At 46.9% G+C, this 15,501-nt stretch overlaps 2 protein-coding genes across 3 annotated transcripts in view; one reads left to right on the plus strand and one right to left on the minus strand.

Annotated features, from left to right (window-relative positions):
* Nucleotides 1-4,050, minus strand: part of EIF3I (eukaryotic translation initiation factor 3 subunit I) — a 64,235-nt gene extending 60,185 nt beyond the window's left edge. The window contains exon 1 of the mRNA XM_069622482.1: nucleotides 3,870-4,050. Within this exon, the coding sequence (XP_069478583.1) occupies nucleotides 3,870-3,872 (3 nt within the window). The 5' untranslated portion in view covers nucleotides 3,873-4,050. The remainder of the gene's footprint in view (nucleotides 1-3,869) is intronic.
* Nucleotides 4,051-4,101: 51 nt separating this feature from the next.
* The window catches only part of TMEM234 (transmembrane protein 234), an 83,956-nt gene continuing 72,556 nt past the window's right edge, over nucleotides 4,102-15,501 (plus strand). The window contains exon 1 of one of the 2 annotated variants that reach the window (XM_069622483.1): nucleotides 4,102-4,251. In XM_069622483.1, coding sequence (XP_069478584.1) covers nucleotides 4,239-4,251 — 13 coding nt within the window. In that variant the 5' untranslated portion in view covers nucleotides 4,102-4,238. The remainder of the gene's footprint in view (nucleotides 4,252-15,501) is intronic. The other variant, XM_069622484.1, reaches the window with a different exon arrangement.

Consider the following 15,501-nt stretch of genomic DNA (forward strand, 5'->3'; position numbering starts at 1 on the left):
TTTCCTCCGCAGCTGAAGTTTTTCAACAGACTATTCAAGAGCTCATAAGGGACATTCCTGGAGTACTAAATGTGAGCGATGATATTTTAATTCATGCAGCCGACAGAGAGGAACACCTGAAAAGACTGCACATGCTCCTTGGCCGATTAGAAAGCGCTGGACTAACCATCCACAAAGAAAAATGTGAATTTTTCAAAACGGAGTTGTCTTTTTTTGGTTACACATTCAGCAATACGGACATCTCACCGGACCCACAAAAGGTTGCTAACATTCAAACTGCCAGCCCCCCCACAACGCCGACGGAGGTACGCAGTTTTTTTTAGGCATGGCCACGTACTGTGGGAGATTCATCAGGAATCTAGCTACAATATCGGAGCCATTACGAGAGCTCACCAAAACCAACACAGAATGGGGAACAGTGTGTCAAGAAGCATTTGAAAACATCAAGGATTCACTGTCAACTGACACCAAAATGGCATATTAGGATACCACGCTCCCCACAGAACTGTACGTAGATGCCAGTCCAGAGGGTTTAGGAGCCATACTCACAGGTGACAACAGAGGGGATACAAAGACCGATTGCGTATGCCTCACTAGCACTCACTGTGACCGAACGACGATATTCTCACATTGAGAAGGAAGCGATAGCCGTATTGTGGGGATGTCAATATTTTCATATCTACCTGTATGGCAGAAAGTTTACAACATTTACTGATCACAAGCCTCTACTACCCATATTCATGGGCACCTCCTCCCACCCACCGGCCTGAATTGCCAAATGGCTGTTGCATCTCCAACAATATGATTTCGAGCTGAAATATCGACCAGGAAATGAAAACCCAGCGGATTTCCTTTCCAGACATCCTAGAGAGGCGACCACACAGGAAGTCCAAGTGGCAGCGGACACAGAAGAACATATCTGCCAAGTGGTATGTGAAATGAGACCGAAAGCTGTCAGCACTGAAGAGATTGCGGAGGAAACACGAAAAGACCAATGTTGCAATTTGGTGGAAAACAAAATTGTGTCAGGAGAATGGAACTCATTCATGAAAAATATCCACAACAAAACACAAGAAGCAAAAGCATTTCTTGAGGGAATGTTCACTGTACGGCAAGATCTCTCCCTTACAGAACAGGGTTAAATCATCAGAGGAGACTGCATTATTATCCCCGTTAGTCTTCAGGAAAGAATAGTGGCGCTAGCCCATGAGGGCCATCAAGGCATGGTACGGACAAAAGCCTGCATCAGTTATCGAGTGTGGTTTCCACAAATAGATGCCAAGGTCGAAAAACTCATCAACACTTTTTTACCCTGCCAAATCACTGGTGCCCCACCAAACCCAGAGCCGATCCAGTCACCAGTGAGAGGATGTGGCAGATGGGAAGCAGTATTGATTTTTGCAAGCTGCAGGAAGGTTTTTATCTCTTAGTGGCTATTGATGACTACTCACACTACCCCGAAGTAGAGATCGTAAACTCCACGGTAGCGGAAGTGGTAATCCCTCGATTGAAAAAATGTTTGCAACACATGGTTTGCCCACAAGAATAAAGAGCGACAATGGCCCTCCATTTCAAAGCGAAGAATTCAAACATTACCTGCAAGATCTAAACATACAATACCACCACATTATGCCACATTGGCCACAAGCAAATGGAGATGTGGAACGATTTATGAGGACACTAAATAAAGTACTGAGAATATCGAGAGCAAGTGCTAGCCATGGAAACTCGACTTATACCGTTTCCTGCGAAATTATAGAGTGACACCACACAGCACAACTGGTATTCCCCCAGCAGACCCAATGTTTGGCACGTTACTGCAATCTTCCATACTGCACATCCCTAACAGAAGCCCGGACAGAATTGACGATGAACGAATAGAAAAACGGAGAACAGACGCTAATGAGTATATGAGCACCAGGAGAAGAGCGAAATCGTCGAATCTTCAAGTGGGTGACCAAGTGGTCATGCTGCGCAATCCTACTAAATCCAAACTGAACTCCCGATATGAGCCAGCCCCATGGATCTTCAGTGAAAAACAAGGAACCATGTTAACAACACAAAAAGGACACCAACGCGTGACACGCAATGCGGCATGGTTCAAAGCTGTGCCATCTAACCTATGGACAGATGGTGAATGCCCCAGAGAAGATGACACCTCCATACCAGACGGGGACGAAGCTGTATCTCGGCATGAAGAGGAAAGAGCAGATGACGGAGCGTGGGAGTTGTGGAGTGAACCTGAAATGGGTGAGCAGGACAGTGAAGGTGAGGCACCCCGTGAGACATTGGGAGCAAGGTCACAGGGTGGGGATTATAGTCGGAGAGGCGCCACCCGGCCACCAGCTCGGTTGAAAGACTATGTATGTTCAGTTTGGGCTCCCAAGGACTAGAACAGATGGGAGGCACCCTGTTAGCAGTAAATGTGTTAACCCATGGTTGATAGAGTCATTGATGCAATGTTGTTTTGTTCATTTTAGAATAAAGGAGGAATGTTATGTTTCCGCCCGGCGTCCCGCTACGCGGTGACGCAGTGCGTATGAATAAAGGCCCGAGCATGGGAGGCAGTTCCGGGGCAGACCGCAACATACGCATGTGTCCCTCATTAACCTTTCCTGCTAAAGCTGCGCCTCTGAGGCCTACGCGCAGGTCCTCACTGCATGCAGGCCCACACTACGCCAGGCCTGGACACAACAGTCACTATGACTTACTCCAAGTTAGAGGAAAATCCCGACAACCTGGAGGTATTTCCAGGTCCTGGTCCATTAGTTCCAATTTCGACCTCCCAAACCGACATTGCTGTCAAGTAACCAGCGGCTTGCGGGTTTGGCCAACAATAAAACACAAACCCCTTCAGGCCACAAAGGTGTTAGAAAACCCGCAAGTGGGGGGGAAGACAGAGAAAAAAGTTCATTAGGATGCTAAAGTGGGGATCCTTTTATATAGCAAGCCTTTCGTCTGCGTACAATGGCTTTACTGAGGTCTGCTTCTGCCAATCAGAGCTATGGCCAGTGACCTCTTAAAGTTTGCAGATTTCACAGTCCAGAACAAAAAAGTATCACCTGGCTCCCACATCTCTCCCCAAACAAACAAGCAATGATTTCGAGTCAGGTACACAAGTCATTGGTGGGGGTGGGGGGGATGTTGAAAATAATGCTCGTTTCTGAAAACAACCCAGAAACTACTGGGTTAATTCTTAGTCCAGATAATTGTGTTTGCTCCATCACTAGACACATGTTTTACTGAGGTTTTAGTTTGTCAAGAAAGTCACCGATAGTCAACACATGCTCCCCAGATCACGAGTCATACCAGTGCAATGCGACCACTTCTGAATGCCTATTAAAGTGTTAATAAGAAGTACAATGCGGTGCACAATTCCACTGAGTGATGCAACTAAGATGAAGTTCCTGTCTGTCACACATCACAATCCACTAAAGTGGGGTCACCTTTATTTGGGCAAATACTATTATTTACACTATTACACAAGGGTAAATAATGTTAAACATGCTTTTTTGTGACTCAATGTTATGGGGTGGGGTCACATCCCAGTTTCTCCTTTCAGTGAGGGTGGCTGGAGCTGTGCAAATGATGCAGCTCTTTGGAATGAGGGCCCTGGACGTGTTGGCAACCCGTAAGGGACATAGAACAGGGCACACACGTTGCTAGAGCATGCTAGAGAGGAGCGGGTGAGGGGGGCTGGACTGGGAAAGAGAGGGAGCTGTGCTTGAGATAAACAGTAGGTGCGTGCCCCGGCCAGCAGCCGCACTGCACCCCGTGGCCCCTCCTTCCGCTTCCGGCCCCCGGGTAACCCCGTTACCCCGCCCCACGATGTACCACCCCCGCCGCCTCGTCTACTCATCCTCACCCACCATGTTGCCGGCGCGGGATCAGCCAGGCCCCTCCTGGCAGATCAATCAACGTGGGGGAAAAGGAAGCCAAAAGTTGAAAGCACTTCCGGGTCAGCGTCATAGACAACAGAGACTAGTTTCAAGACCATCGACGTGAAGAAGGGACCAAATGTATAACGTTCAGCGCCATCTTGGGCAGGGAAGTGTCAGGAGCCGGTGCAGTTCCGAGTGCTGTCTTCTTTCTATGTTACTGACAGGCTGTCGTGGCTCTACTATGTGAGATCGCTTAGATGCCAAGGAGACAGGAGCGGCAGGAAGTGAGTCGCTGGAGGGCGGAAGTGAGTCGCTGGAGGGCGGAAGAAGCTCTTGGGGTGCAGTCAGTGGTTGGCAATGGCCTCAGCAGGTGGGTGACACCAGATGAAGAGAGTCTGGACTGTGTGAGCTGTGCACAGGTTCTATGTCTCCAGATGACTACTATATCACTTTATGTTTGCTGGAGTTTTTGCACCCCCCTACCTTCGACATCCGGGCATGACTACTGCTTGCCAGGAGTACTGGTATGAGTACTGTAAGTCTCACCAAGGTTCCATAAAACAGGATACCTGAGTGAAACTAAAGCCAACCATAACTAATAAAAAAAATACTAGTGACCTGGAGACTTCCCTTTGGTGGTAGCAGTGCGCGGTATAAATCAACATAACACTTTAAAGGAGACCTATTACATGCAGTCTTTGACACTAAGGGGCATTCTAGGTTTGAAGACGGATGCACAGGCATGGATTTTAGCAGCAAAAAGTTCACACAATATTTCTTTTAACAATAGAACATGTGGTAAAGGGGTTTTACTAGATACTGAAGCCCGTTGAGTTGCGCCAAACAGATAGAACCTCTTCAGTTTTCTTTTACTGCTTGCTCGTGGAACCCTGCAGTGTTTAGCCAGGCTTCTTGACGCTTTGCAATGGGCCGTGTTGGTGTCAAAGCGTTTTGATTCTATTGTTCCCAATCAATCACACTGGTGTTTGAGACAATAGAGTCCGCTCCTGATGGTCTGGCAACGCAACACGGTCCTGTAGTGGTTGGTGATCGTCTCCAGTCGGGTGAAGAAACAGGCAAACAATTCTCGAATCGGTCTAGTCCGCTAAAAGAAGTCCAATAGTGCAATGCAGTTTTTCAGTAGTGATTGGCTTGAGGTTAGGCAGGCGATGGGTTGAGCCTGCGGCTCAACAACAGATCGAGAAAGTGGTTGAGTGTCAAAGGCAACTCCGGATTCTCGCAGCAGCTCAAAAGTGGCTCACGGGAGTGGAGTCAGTTCAAAAGCAGAACAAAGCTTGAAAACAGGATACAAAGTGGATTCTTGCCTGCTGGTTGTTGGAGGACCCCTTCCAGGATTTCCAGGTGCAAGGTAAATCTTTGTTCTACACTTCCCGACCAGGAAGGTTTCTAGAGAGCACGTTCAGGGTTCTGTCACTTCCAGTGAGCAGGTTCCTGGGGAAGAGTGTTTTCGGCTTGCATTAGGCCTTCTCCAGTCAGAGGGTCATCCCAAATCTTTCCTCTGGGATGATTGATGGAAAAGGCGTTTCTTGGAGGTCTTTCGCCTCACTTCTATGGAGGAAATGTTTGGGGCAAACTGTATTACAACAAAGTTCCAGGTGGAATCCTTCCTCAGCAGTCCTAATGATTCAATAGGTAATTTCCTACAGCTGATTGCTTCCCTTCTCGTCTTGTGTAAGGGCCAAATCCTAAGTGCTGTGTTTAAAAGTCTTATTTCCCAAAGTGCTTATTCCACAGGAAGGGGGGCGTACAGGAAGATGGGAAATCCCAAGATGGTGGATCCCTTCTCTTACTGGAAAGTCTTCTCCTGAGCTACTCTACTCTGCCCCTTTCTCCTGTCTGATTATATCAAAGAGTCTTTGTTAATTGCCACTGTGGTGTGATTTGCTTTGGCTTGACAGAGCCTGTCCTTTGAAGCATTAGACCTCTCCTTGCCTCCTCAGGCGTTTCTCTTCTTGGAAGTTGACAACCTTTTCCCAGAAAAGACACAGGCTATTGCTGGAGCAGAACCCACATGCCCTGTTTTGGGTGTAACTCAGTCCCAGTGACTACATAAGACTCCCGGACATGAAAGTCACTAGTATAAACCAAACCGACAGTAGAATTACACCAATATGTTTTGGTCAATGTAATTGTGGAATCCCATAGACCACCATGTCAAAACCAGACATGGCTTATTCAGATTTTCATTAGCCACCAGGTTCTGGGATCACACAATAGTTTAATGTATGCTCTGGATTACCCATGGTTAAAGGCGGTTGTCGACTAGTTTTTTAGGTCCAACAGCTGTTGGCATGAATTAACGTGTCACTTTGTGACTGCCATGTTGCCAAACTACATGGGAGCTGTTGAGAGGGGTCAGTAGATCGACTCAGTAGAGTTACATATGTGCACTATGCTTTTTAGAATGGTGTTGTATAAAAGGTGTGACTAATTAGTTCACCGTACTTTCAGAGACATATTTGCACACCTCATTTTATTATTAAAAATCAGAAAAGCTCAGGGTGTTCTACCCTCACAGAGAGCGTTCTGTCACGTATCTTTTTAGCATTTTTTACAAACAAGATGGCATTGATTAGTGCTCTTAAATTATAGGCTTGCAGGTATCTGCAACCTTTGGTTATCTAGTTGTTTTGGACTACAATTCCCATCAGCACCACCAAGCCAGTGTATTCAGTGGTGATGGCTCATGGGATTTGCTGTCCAAAACATCTGAAGAGCCACCAGTTGCAGACCCATGGCTTAATGTACAGTAATACCCGTGCAAAGGAAGGTCTGACACTGCATTAGTCAAATATTAACACCAGACAAAATTGACCTGAGTGGAAGATCTATGCAGAGATGGATGCATAAGCTTTCAAAGTCCCATAAATTTCTTCATCTGATGCTGCAGAGAGAAAACCGGCATTTAAAGTAATACCCTCTATAATATTTTCTCTACGCCTTTCTTCAACATCCTTGAATCACTCTGCATAGTCTACACCAATTCTGCTGATGATACACAAAACCTCATCCCACTCTCTGGCAATTACATAACTGACTCTAACACAAACAACAACATCTACTCAACTATTCAGCCTTAGGTTAATAGTCGGCCTTCCAAATGCCTTGAAATCTCTGTACAAACAATACTCCTCTTTTAACATAGACATTTACACTATTCCCGTTTCCTCAACCATGAAAACCGTAGGAGTTTATCTGGATGCTTCACTTACCATGTCCAGGCAAATAAGCGTGATTGCTTCCTCGGCAGCCTACTCCTCCAAGGTCCTTAATGCAGCCAGATCCTTCCACAACAAAAACAATTGCCTCACAATTGCCCGCGCTATCAATGGCTCAAAGCTAGATTACTGTAATGTCCTTTTCACGGGCACCTCAGCAAGAAACATAAAAAGATTACAAGAGGTCCAGAACAACGCCTTGAGAGCAGCACCCCACATCTCTAAAAGAGAAAATATCACCAAAGCTAGAAGAGAAGCCCACTGGCTGCCCATCTAGGAGCGCATTAGATTTAAAGCGCTCTCCATTATGCACAAATGCCTATCAAACACTGCCCCCCATACCCAAGGTTCCTCGTGATATCGCTTGTGCCCCCACCCTCTGGTACCTGTGATATTGTTGTGTGCCCCCAGCCCCTCTGGTCCACCATGATGTCGCTGTGAGTCCCCTCTGGTCCTGTGATATTGCTGTGTGCCCCATCCCCCTCATGTTCCTGTGATGCTGCTGTGTACCCCCTGACCCCTAGTGATGTCGCTTGTGCCACCCAGCCCCCTCTGGTGCCCTGTGATATCGCTGTGTGCCCGAGCCCCACCTGGTTCCCTAATGTTGCTGTGTGCCCCTTCCTTCTGGCCTCCTTATGTCTTTCCCCCACCCCTGCCTTCCCTGATCTCTTCTCCCACCACCACCTCTTATAACTTTCCTCCATTCCCCCGTCCCATTCAAAGCAGGAGTTTTCTTGATTCATGAAAGGTTCACCATCAACCTTTTGCCAACGCTTGCATTTGACTGTTGGACACATTGACTTGTGGTGCTTCACCCCTCTACTCTCTTGCTGGACCTCCCCTGCATTGTGCACTCAGGTTGGCCCTGAATCATGCCGTGCACATCAGCGTGAATGTTCGCATACATTTTCTGTTCCCGTACAACTTTGTGTTTTACTGACCTCTGCATCTGTATTCGTTCTCGCCTCTGCTTCTCTGCTCTTTCTCCTCTCCTATCCCTCCGTTCCCCCTTCTCTCTCTTTCCTCCCTTACCTTTTCTCTGCACCTGCTCTATCAGAATTGTCCCTAGACCTAGTTTGAGTTAAATGGTTTGTCCCCCCCCCCCTTTACTTGTTAGTCCCCTCCACCCCCACCCCGCCGGCACCGCCTGAGTTGTTGTAGGGCCTGGTCCGATCGTCGCCTGTTTTGTTCCTCTCACTCCCTTCTCCTCCCCTCACCTTGTGTGATTCTCCGTTGATGTTGGCAGGCCTAGTGCGGTATTTGCCTGTCTGTTCCCATTTCCCTCCTGTCTCTGTCTTGGTACTTGCACTGTCCGGGGTGTCACCAAGCCAAGTGCGATGGTTAATTTTGGCAGTCTTGTTGTTCATGGCCTTTAGGCATGCTTTTGTGTTTTCTCTTGTTCCCTCCCTTGTCATGGGGCGCTTTGAAACGCACTGTATGTGTACGTTGTATAAATACACTAACATATCATATCACTATGCTTACTCTACTCTGCACCATCACACAATTAGAGTGCAGCTACACTCCTCAATCAATTTGGCCTAGCTGCTCACATACAAACTATCCCATGAGCACCTCATCATTATAATAAAACGCAGCTATACCCCACGACAAACCGACCTGGCTGCACACATAAGCGTCCCTCAGGCCTAACGCAGCCAGAACCCAGTCTTGGTGTCCACCTGCCAGACTGCACACATTGAACTGATATCAACATCACCAGACCTAATGCTAGGATGCAGCTACCATCAGACAATTACATCAGCTGCACACTTAAGTGGTGCACCCTTCGACACCCTACTCTCTGAACTGACCTGGACTGCGGTCCCCGAGGGCGTTCAACCTACCTTCGATTTGAGGTCATACCAATGATCTAAAGAGCGCTATATAAATGCCAAATAACATAACCTCACACACAGAATCACCAAGGCACGCTCTTCCAGACCCACTAGGTCCCCGTACACCGACCGCCTAGTCCTGCCCAAATTCAAACCAAGTTCAGCAGGAGGCACAAGCTTCTCTTGTCTTGCTGCAAAATTGTGGAATGAACCTCCCTACCCCCCGATCTTTCGCAGTGCTCTCAAAACACAGCTTTTCTTGTAACACACCACACTCCCTATAGTACTTAACTTACTGCACAACAATGTAACTTTAATGTAAAAGGTACTTTATTCAAGGAATCGTTTAGCACATACGAAGACCATTTTAAAGAGGACAGGTGATGGCAACTACATAGCCTCTTATCTCTGCTTCCAACAGGAATTTATGTAAAGACTCTCACCCTTGTACTGAAGCGCCCAGCACTTTAATTTACTGTTGACTCTTTCTGGACAACTGTGAAATCTTGAATATAAAAAGGTACTTGAAGGAAAACATTTAGCATGCATAAATACCAATTTAAAGAGGACAGGGCATAGCACTCTCATATTAACCTACTTTACCAACTCAAGGCTTTTTGACTTGCAGATACCTTCTATAGCGGAAGTGAGATCTACTCACAATGTGTGCCACAGTTAATCGGCTTTACTACCGCACTATGTGGGACTAAAAAGGTATTTAGCGCCATCCTCAACAATATAGAGCATAGCATTAGGACAACAGGATGATCAGTAGAAATGTATTCACAGAGAAAATGTTGATGCCTCGAGACAGCAGTCACTATCTGTACACTTGTAGTTATGCCTAAAGGTTAAATAATACAACTTATAGATATATATGTTGTCGCGCCTTGAAACACTTGTGTATAGGCGCGTTACAAATGCCATATCGTATCATGTATTGACAAAGGCTTCAGGATACTCGTCTTAAACAGCAAGATGATTGCCTGAACACTATAGTTGGCTCAATCAATTACTGATGAACCACAATAGATATGATAGGTTATTTATAACGCGCTTAATAAATAGAGGTTTCAAAGCGCGGACCCGGGGATCGAACCTGCGTTGCTCCGTGTCGTCTTGCTTCCAAGGCGAGCATGTTGCCTGAGCTATCTGCCTGTGGTCAAATAGTCACAGACCTAACATATATCCTCCCTTAATGTTCCATATATCCTCCCTGAATGTCCTTTTTTTCTTCTCCTACGTTCCTTTCCTCCACAGGTTTCATTGAAACACAGGTATTGAACCACTTTAAATGCATCTTGTGACAATACTTAGTAATCACCAACCAATGTGCAACACATTTGGTGATGTCCTTTATAGCATATGGAAAATGATCCACTTTGGGACTGAGCCAATAACCACTAAGATTGTGAATGAACTATGCTTTTGATGATCAAGGGGGCACTAGCTTGTATTTCTAGACATATCAATTGGTTTTGATATCTTGCTACGCCCTGACAAAGCCTGATGAAGGGAGAAACATTAGCCTGTGCCACCGTCTGGATGATGGTGGCTTAGGAAGGTTATACTATTAGCCTAGGACAACTTAGAACTGCTTCATTGCCCCTAGGGCAGAAAATTATTTTGAACAATACATTTACTTTGTATATATCTGCTTGATTTGAGTCTAATAACAACTGGCGCAGACCCTTACCTAAATATCCTGCACCACTAGCCTTTATCCACTTGACCTCACAGTTCTTTTGCTTTTACTGAAAGATGTTATCACTGTATTTAGGGTAAGTGGAGTCTGGGCCATTTCAATGTAGAGCAAAACTTTGGAAGGACCCACGCAGGGTCTGACGCCAATGGAAGCAAAATGGGAACCGAGAATTTCCTCTTACGTTGCGGAACTAGAACGACCCGTGCCGCCTCCCTCAGAATTTTGGTCCAGATTTGTGGAATGAAAATATTCGGGGGTTGAGGGAAAAGGAATAGCAACCTTAATTCCAGTGCAATAAATGGAGCATACCATCTGCAGGCCTTCTCTTCCCTCTGCCAGGAGAAACATCTGGCCAGTTGTGAATTTGCTTTTGAAGCCACCACGCCCATCCAAAGAACCTGCTTTCAAATGTAGGCCCATTGGAACTTTCGATTGTCAGGGAGAGAAAGAGACTGCTCAGTGAGTCTGCATGTACATTTTCTTCCTTGGGATGGAAGATGCAGAATGGGTGCTGAGGAGAACGTCCAACCAAGAGCCGGTGAATTGATCCAGGTCCACCAGGAATTTTATATAAGGTGCCGGCCTGTCTGTTTACATAGCATTTTGCCACTCATTTTTCTGTGCCGGCATGAACCCCTGACCCCTGGTGGAGAAGAGCAAACTTTCTCTCTTCCCCCTGCACTTTGGCGCTGTCACACTGGCACGATCTGCATGTCACAAGGCCTAGTATGATCGTTTGTATTGTCCCCTTCAGTCTTTCCTCCCTTGTCTTGTTGCGCCTAGAAACACTTGTGTACAAGTGCGTTATAAACGACACAACATATCGTACCGTATAGTTGTCAACTCCCTCAAGTCTGATGGGTTTGACTCCCCTGACAACCTCTGCTCCTGAAGCAAACTATGGTTGAAGGTTGGCCTCCAACCCAGTGGACTGGCATAAGATATGATCATCACAGGAGACCTTTGGAGATGTTCCCATCTGATTAACACCAATGGGGAGGTTAAGCTACAGCTAATGATGCTGCCATATGTATATATGGGTATATTAGACTTTGCCTGTTGCTGCAGGAACTATGCCCAAGGGGGAGTTTGAGAAGAACCCGCTTCCCCATCCATGAAAAGCCCATTATTTTCCACCCACGCGTCCTTAACTAACACACAAGCACTGTCCATTTTCTGTGTACATATGCACAAGGGAGGGAGGAGGGACTACACATTTATGCACTAGATTTCCCTAAATTCATGCTTGCCATCACGGTTAAGCGGAAGGAGAGGTGTTGTACTTGGATCCCCGCCTTACTTCCAGTTTCTGGACAGGTCACTATTCCTAACCGGTAACCGGGTGTCGTCGCGCTCCAGGCACATCCGATACTGTGAAGCAATTTTGCAGAGCAGCAGGAGGATGTGCTCAGACGTTCGTACTCCCTCAGTACCCATTTGACACAGAGGTTGCGTGTCCGCACGTGACAATCAATGGATCAGAGAGATGAATGCACTTCACGAATGCTCCTGCTAAGCAGCTTCCCCGTTCGATGCATGTTGGTGGCACAGGGCAGTGCATTTGTGCACAACAATCAACGAGGCCAGTCTACAAAGTGAACCGATAAATATTCCCAGTTTATTTTTTACATGCATACTCATACTGAAATAAACATACAGCAGCCTTGCACGTTCTGCCTAGCATACCACGGCTCTCCCCATACCACAGTCCTTAGGAGGCAAGGTGATCTACACAGGTTTATATGCTGCAGTGAGACTACATGATTCCCAAACTGTATGTGACAGAGCTGTATCACGCAATGAGGCATTTTGATGGCCACGTTCCAGATTTATTTTCCTTTAGGTTAGGCGAGGTACAGGGCTTAAACAGGCCCCCGATTGGTTTACTCAGACACTCCATAGCATTGCTTTCTCTAACTTCCTCAGCATGAAATCTCCTTCTGCAGGTGGATTCGTAGTGGTACAGAAGATTCTGGGTGGGCCTGGAAACCTGTTGAACTGGATGCGGGCAGGGTTCCAAGTACATCACCCTCATAATCCACCTTTTCGGATTTCACGTCTGCAGCAGGTGATGAAATGGGGGTCTGAGGTGCGGCCTGCCCAAGGGTACTGTAGACATACTGGCTGCAATCTACCCCTCGACGAGGGGGGAAAAAACGATCCTTATGGTGTCAGATAGGACTCTGATGTTCTCTAAGAAAGGATTGACTCCCGACTTATCCTAATCCAATACCCACCCCTGCCCTTTCAGGGACTTGCAGACGACCTTCACATCCACTTCTGTCTGGAAGGCCGATGGAGAATGGACCATTCAGTTGTACAGGTTGGATGGAAATGTCCCCTAATGGAGCCAAACTTAGATGAAAAATCTGGGCACGTCTTCAGCCCAAATGTGAGAGCAAAAAACAAATTGTGGTCTTCGCCCACTCCGTACTGTTGGTATTGCTGGCGAATGCCTGAAACGGGGATGTGAGAGTATGCGTGTCTTATTCTTTTGTTGCCATGAACTCCCCTAAACCTAGGAGGTTGAATATAGATTGGTCGGACTCCGGCAAGTTGTATGCTGGACATAGAAGTTCACAGCCATCAGATCTAGGATGGGCTGTAATCCTCCTGATTGATTCAACGCCAGTAAATGGATGGAACCAAACCCAGTGTTGCTTTCATGTAGAGGGACCCTGATCTGTAACTCCGCACAAGGGTGCAAATCTCTTCACCGGATTCTGCAGAGTGGGAGTTCAAGCCCCGTTGCTTCTCGAAGCTAGGTCCGGGAGCAGTAAAAACCATAATAATAATGACCATGTGGGGAATGGTGGTCTCCTGGAGAAAACCTTGCCTCACAATGTCCAGCAACCACACATCTAAAGCAGCATACATCCATTGCTCATAGAAACCCAGCGTCTGCTGCCAACCGGAATCTTCATGGGCGTTGCCGGGGGAAGATGCTCCCCAGTCGGGAAGGAAGCTGAGGCTCCAGGGAGTTCATTGGTATGGAAACGTATTGCCACTCCTCTTCCTCATGGGCGTTGCCGGGGGAAAATCCTGCCCAGTCAGGAAGGAAGCTGAGGCTCCAGGGAGTGCATTGTTATGGAGGGTAAGCTAGCCACTCCTCTTCCTCTGCTTCGCTGAGGTTTAGTGAGAAAGATGGTTGCTGCACCTTCCTATTAGGTTTTATTTCCAACTGGATAGCTGCTTTGGACCCAAGGCAATTGAGTGCTTCCTATCATCTTGTGCCTAGAATAAGAGGTCTCCCAACTTGGGGCCAAATGATTTCTTCCCTAATAAGGGCAGCCTAAGAAGAAAAACCGTTTGTGCTGTCCTCCTTCAGAACACGCATCCAGAAATTCTGGCAATGGAAAAAGCTGAAGTCAAAGCTGCAGATATGGTTGCTGGTTATTTCAGAGAGGAGCCATCCCTGTTTCTCTATGGCCTAGATATTCCCTGAACAATTTGACTACTCCTTAGCAGCTTTCCAGACCTCAGAAATGTACATGACCGATGGCAAAGTTAGTGGAGGCACAGGTTCTCTTGTCGTTTCCAGCTTTCCGTCCACTGGATTGTCTGGATCAGTGTCTTCTGAGACGACACAAGGTAGGCAGAAGCAAATCCATCTTTACTGAAGCGGGTTGTCCATAACGAATACCCTCGATGAATACAACGTGATAAACCTTGGCACTCCAGTTTTCTTAGGCTCCTTCCACTGCTTGTTGAGAGCCTAAACACTTTCTGGAAGCACAAGCAGGCGAGCTTTTGGAAGGGATTTAAGCAGTCGGATTTTGGCCTCTGCTGAAGTGGATGGCTTTGCACCAGCTAGAAAGATGGAAATCCTTTTGAAGTGGTTGTTTGGCCTCTGCTGAAGTGGATGGCTTTGCTCCAGCTAGAAAGATGGAAATCCATTTGAAGGGGTTGTTTGGCCTCTGCTGAAGTGGATGGCTTTGCTCCAACTAGGAAGACGGAAATCCTTTTGAAGGGGTTGTTTGGCCTCTACTGAAGTGGATGGCTTTGGGGCTGTTTGACCTCTACTGAAGTGGATGGCTTTGCTCCACTTCAGTAGAGGAAGATGGAAATCCTTTTGAAGGGGTTGTTTGGCCTCTGCTGAAGTGGATGGCTTTGCTCCAGCTAGGAAGATGGAAATCCTTTTGAAGGGGTTGTTTGCCCTCTGCTGAAGAGGATAGCTTTGCTCCAGCTAGGAAGATGGAAAGCCTTTTGAAGGGGTTGTTTGGCCTCTGCTGAAGTGGATAGCTTTGCTCCAGCTAGGAAGATGGAAATCCTTTTGTCAAGGCTGTCTTGTCTTGAGCACTCGTCGTAGGCTGCATTGATGTTTCCGGGAATGCAGTCATTGGAGTTGGCACGGGCTTAGAATGCTTTTGCTTGTACTTCCTGCGTTTATCATGGCACTTGTTCTAGCCATGGTTAGGAGAGGAAGGCATTGCACAGATAGTGGGGTAGAAACGCGGATAATCGCAAAGCAGTTTTAGCAATCATTTTCAATGCACCACGCACCTCGCCTTCCAAGCTCCTTTTAAGGAAGTGTTGTTGGCGCAAGGAGTGTGTTGCTAGACAAGGAATTTGTCATCTCATCTGAGACACACAAGTCAAATCTGTCCGACTTCAATTTTCCCATGGCACCTAGATTGTCTGTCACGAGGAAAAGCATTGCCGTAGCTCATCACGGGTTGGCCACATAACTTCTTACGCTTCCTATGGTAAGCGAGTCCTGTCTGTTGCAGCGCCAGCTCCATAATGTGAATTAGGAACTGGGTTTGCTCTTTAGGCCAACCTGTCCCGAATCCCACCTTCCTGAAGGCCCAGCATTTTCCTTCGTGGGGAAGTAAATC

The sequence above is a fragment of the Ambystoma mexicanum genome, chromosome 11, assembly GCF_040938575.1.
Source record: "Ambystoma mexicanum isolate Mex_15411 chromosome 11, UKY_AmexF1_1, whole genome shotgun sequence".
Lineage (NCBI taxonomy): Eukaryota > Metazoa > Chordata > Amphibia > Caudata > Ambystomatidae > Ambystoma > Ambystoma mexicanum.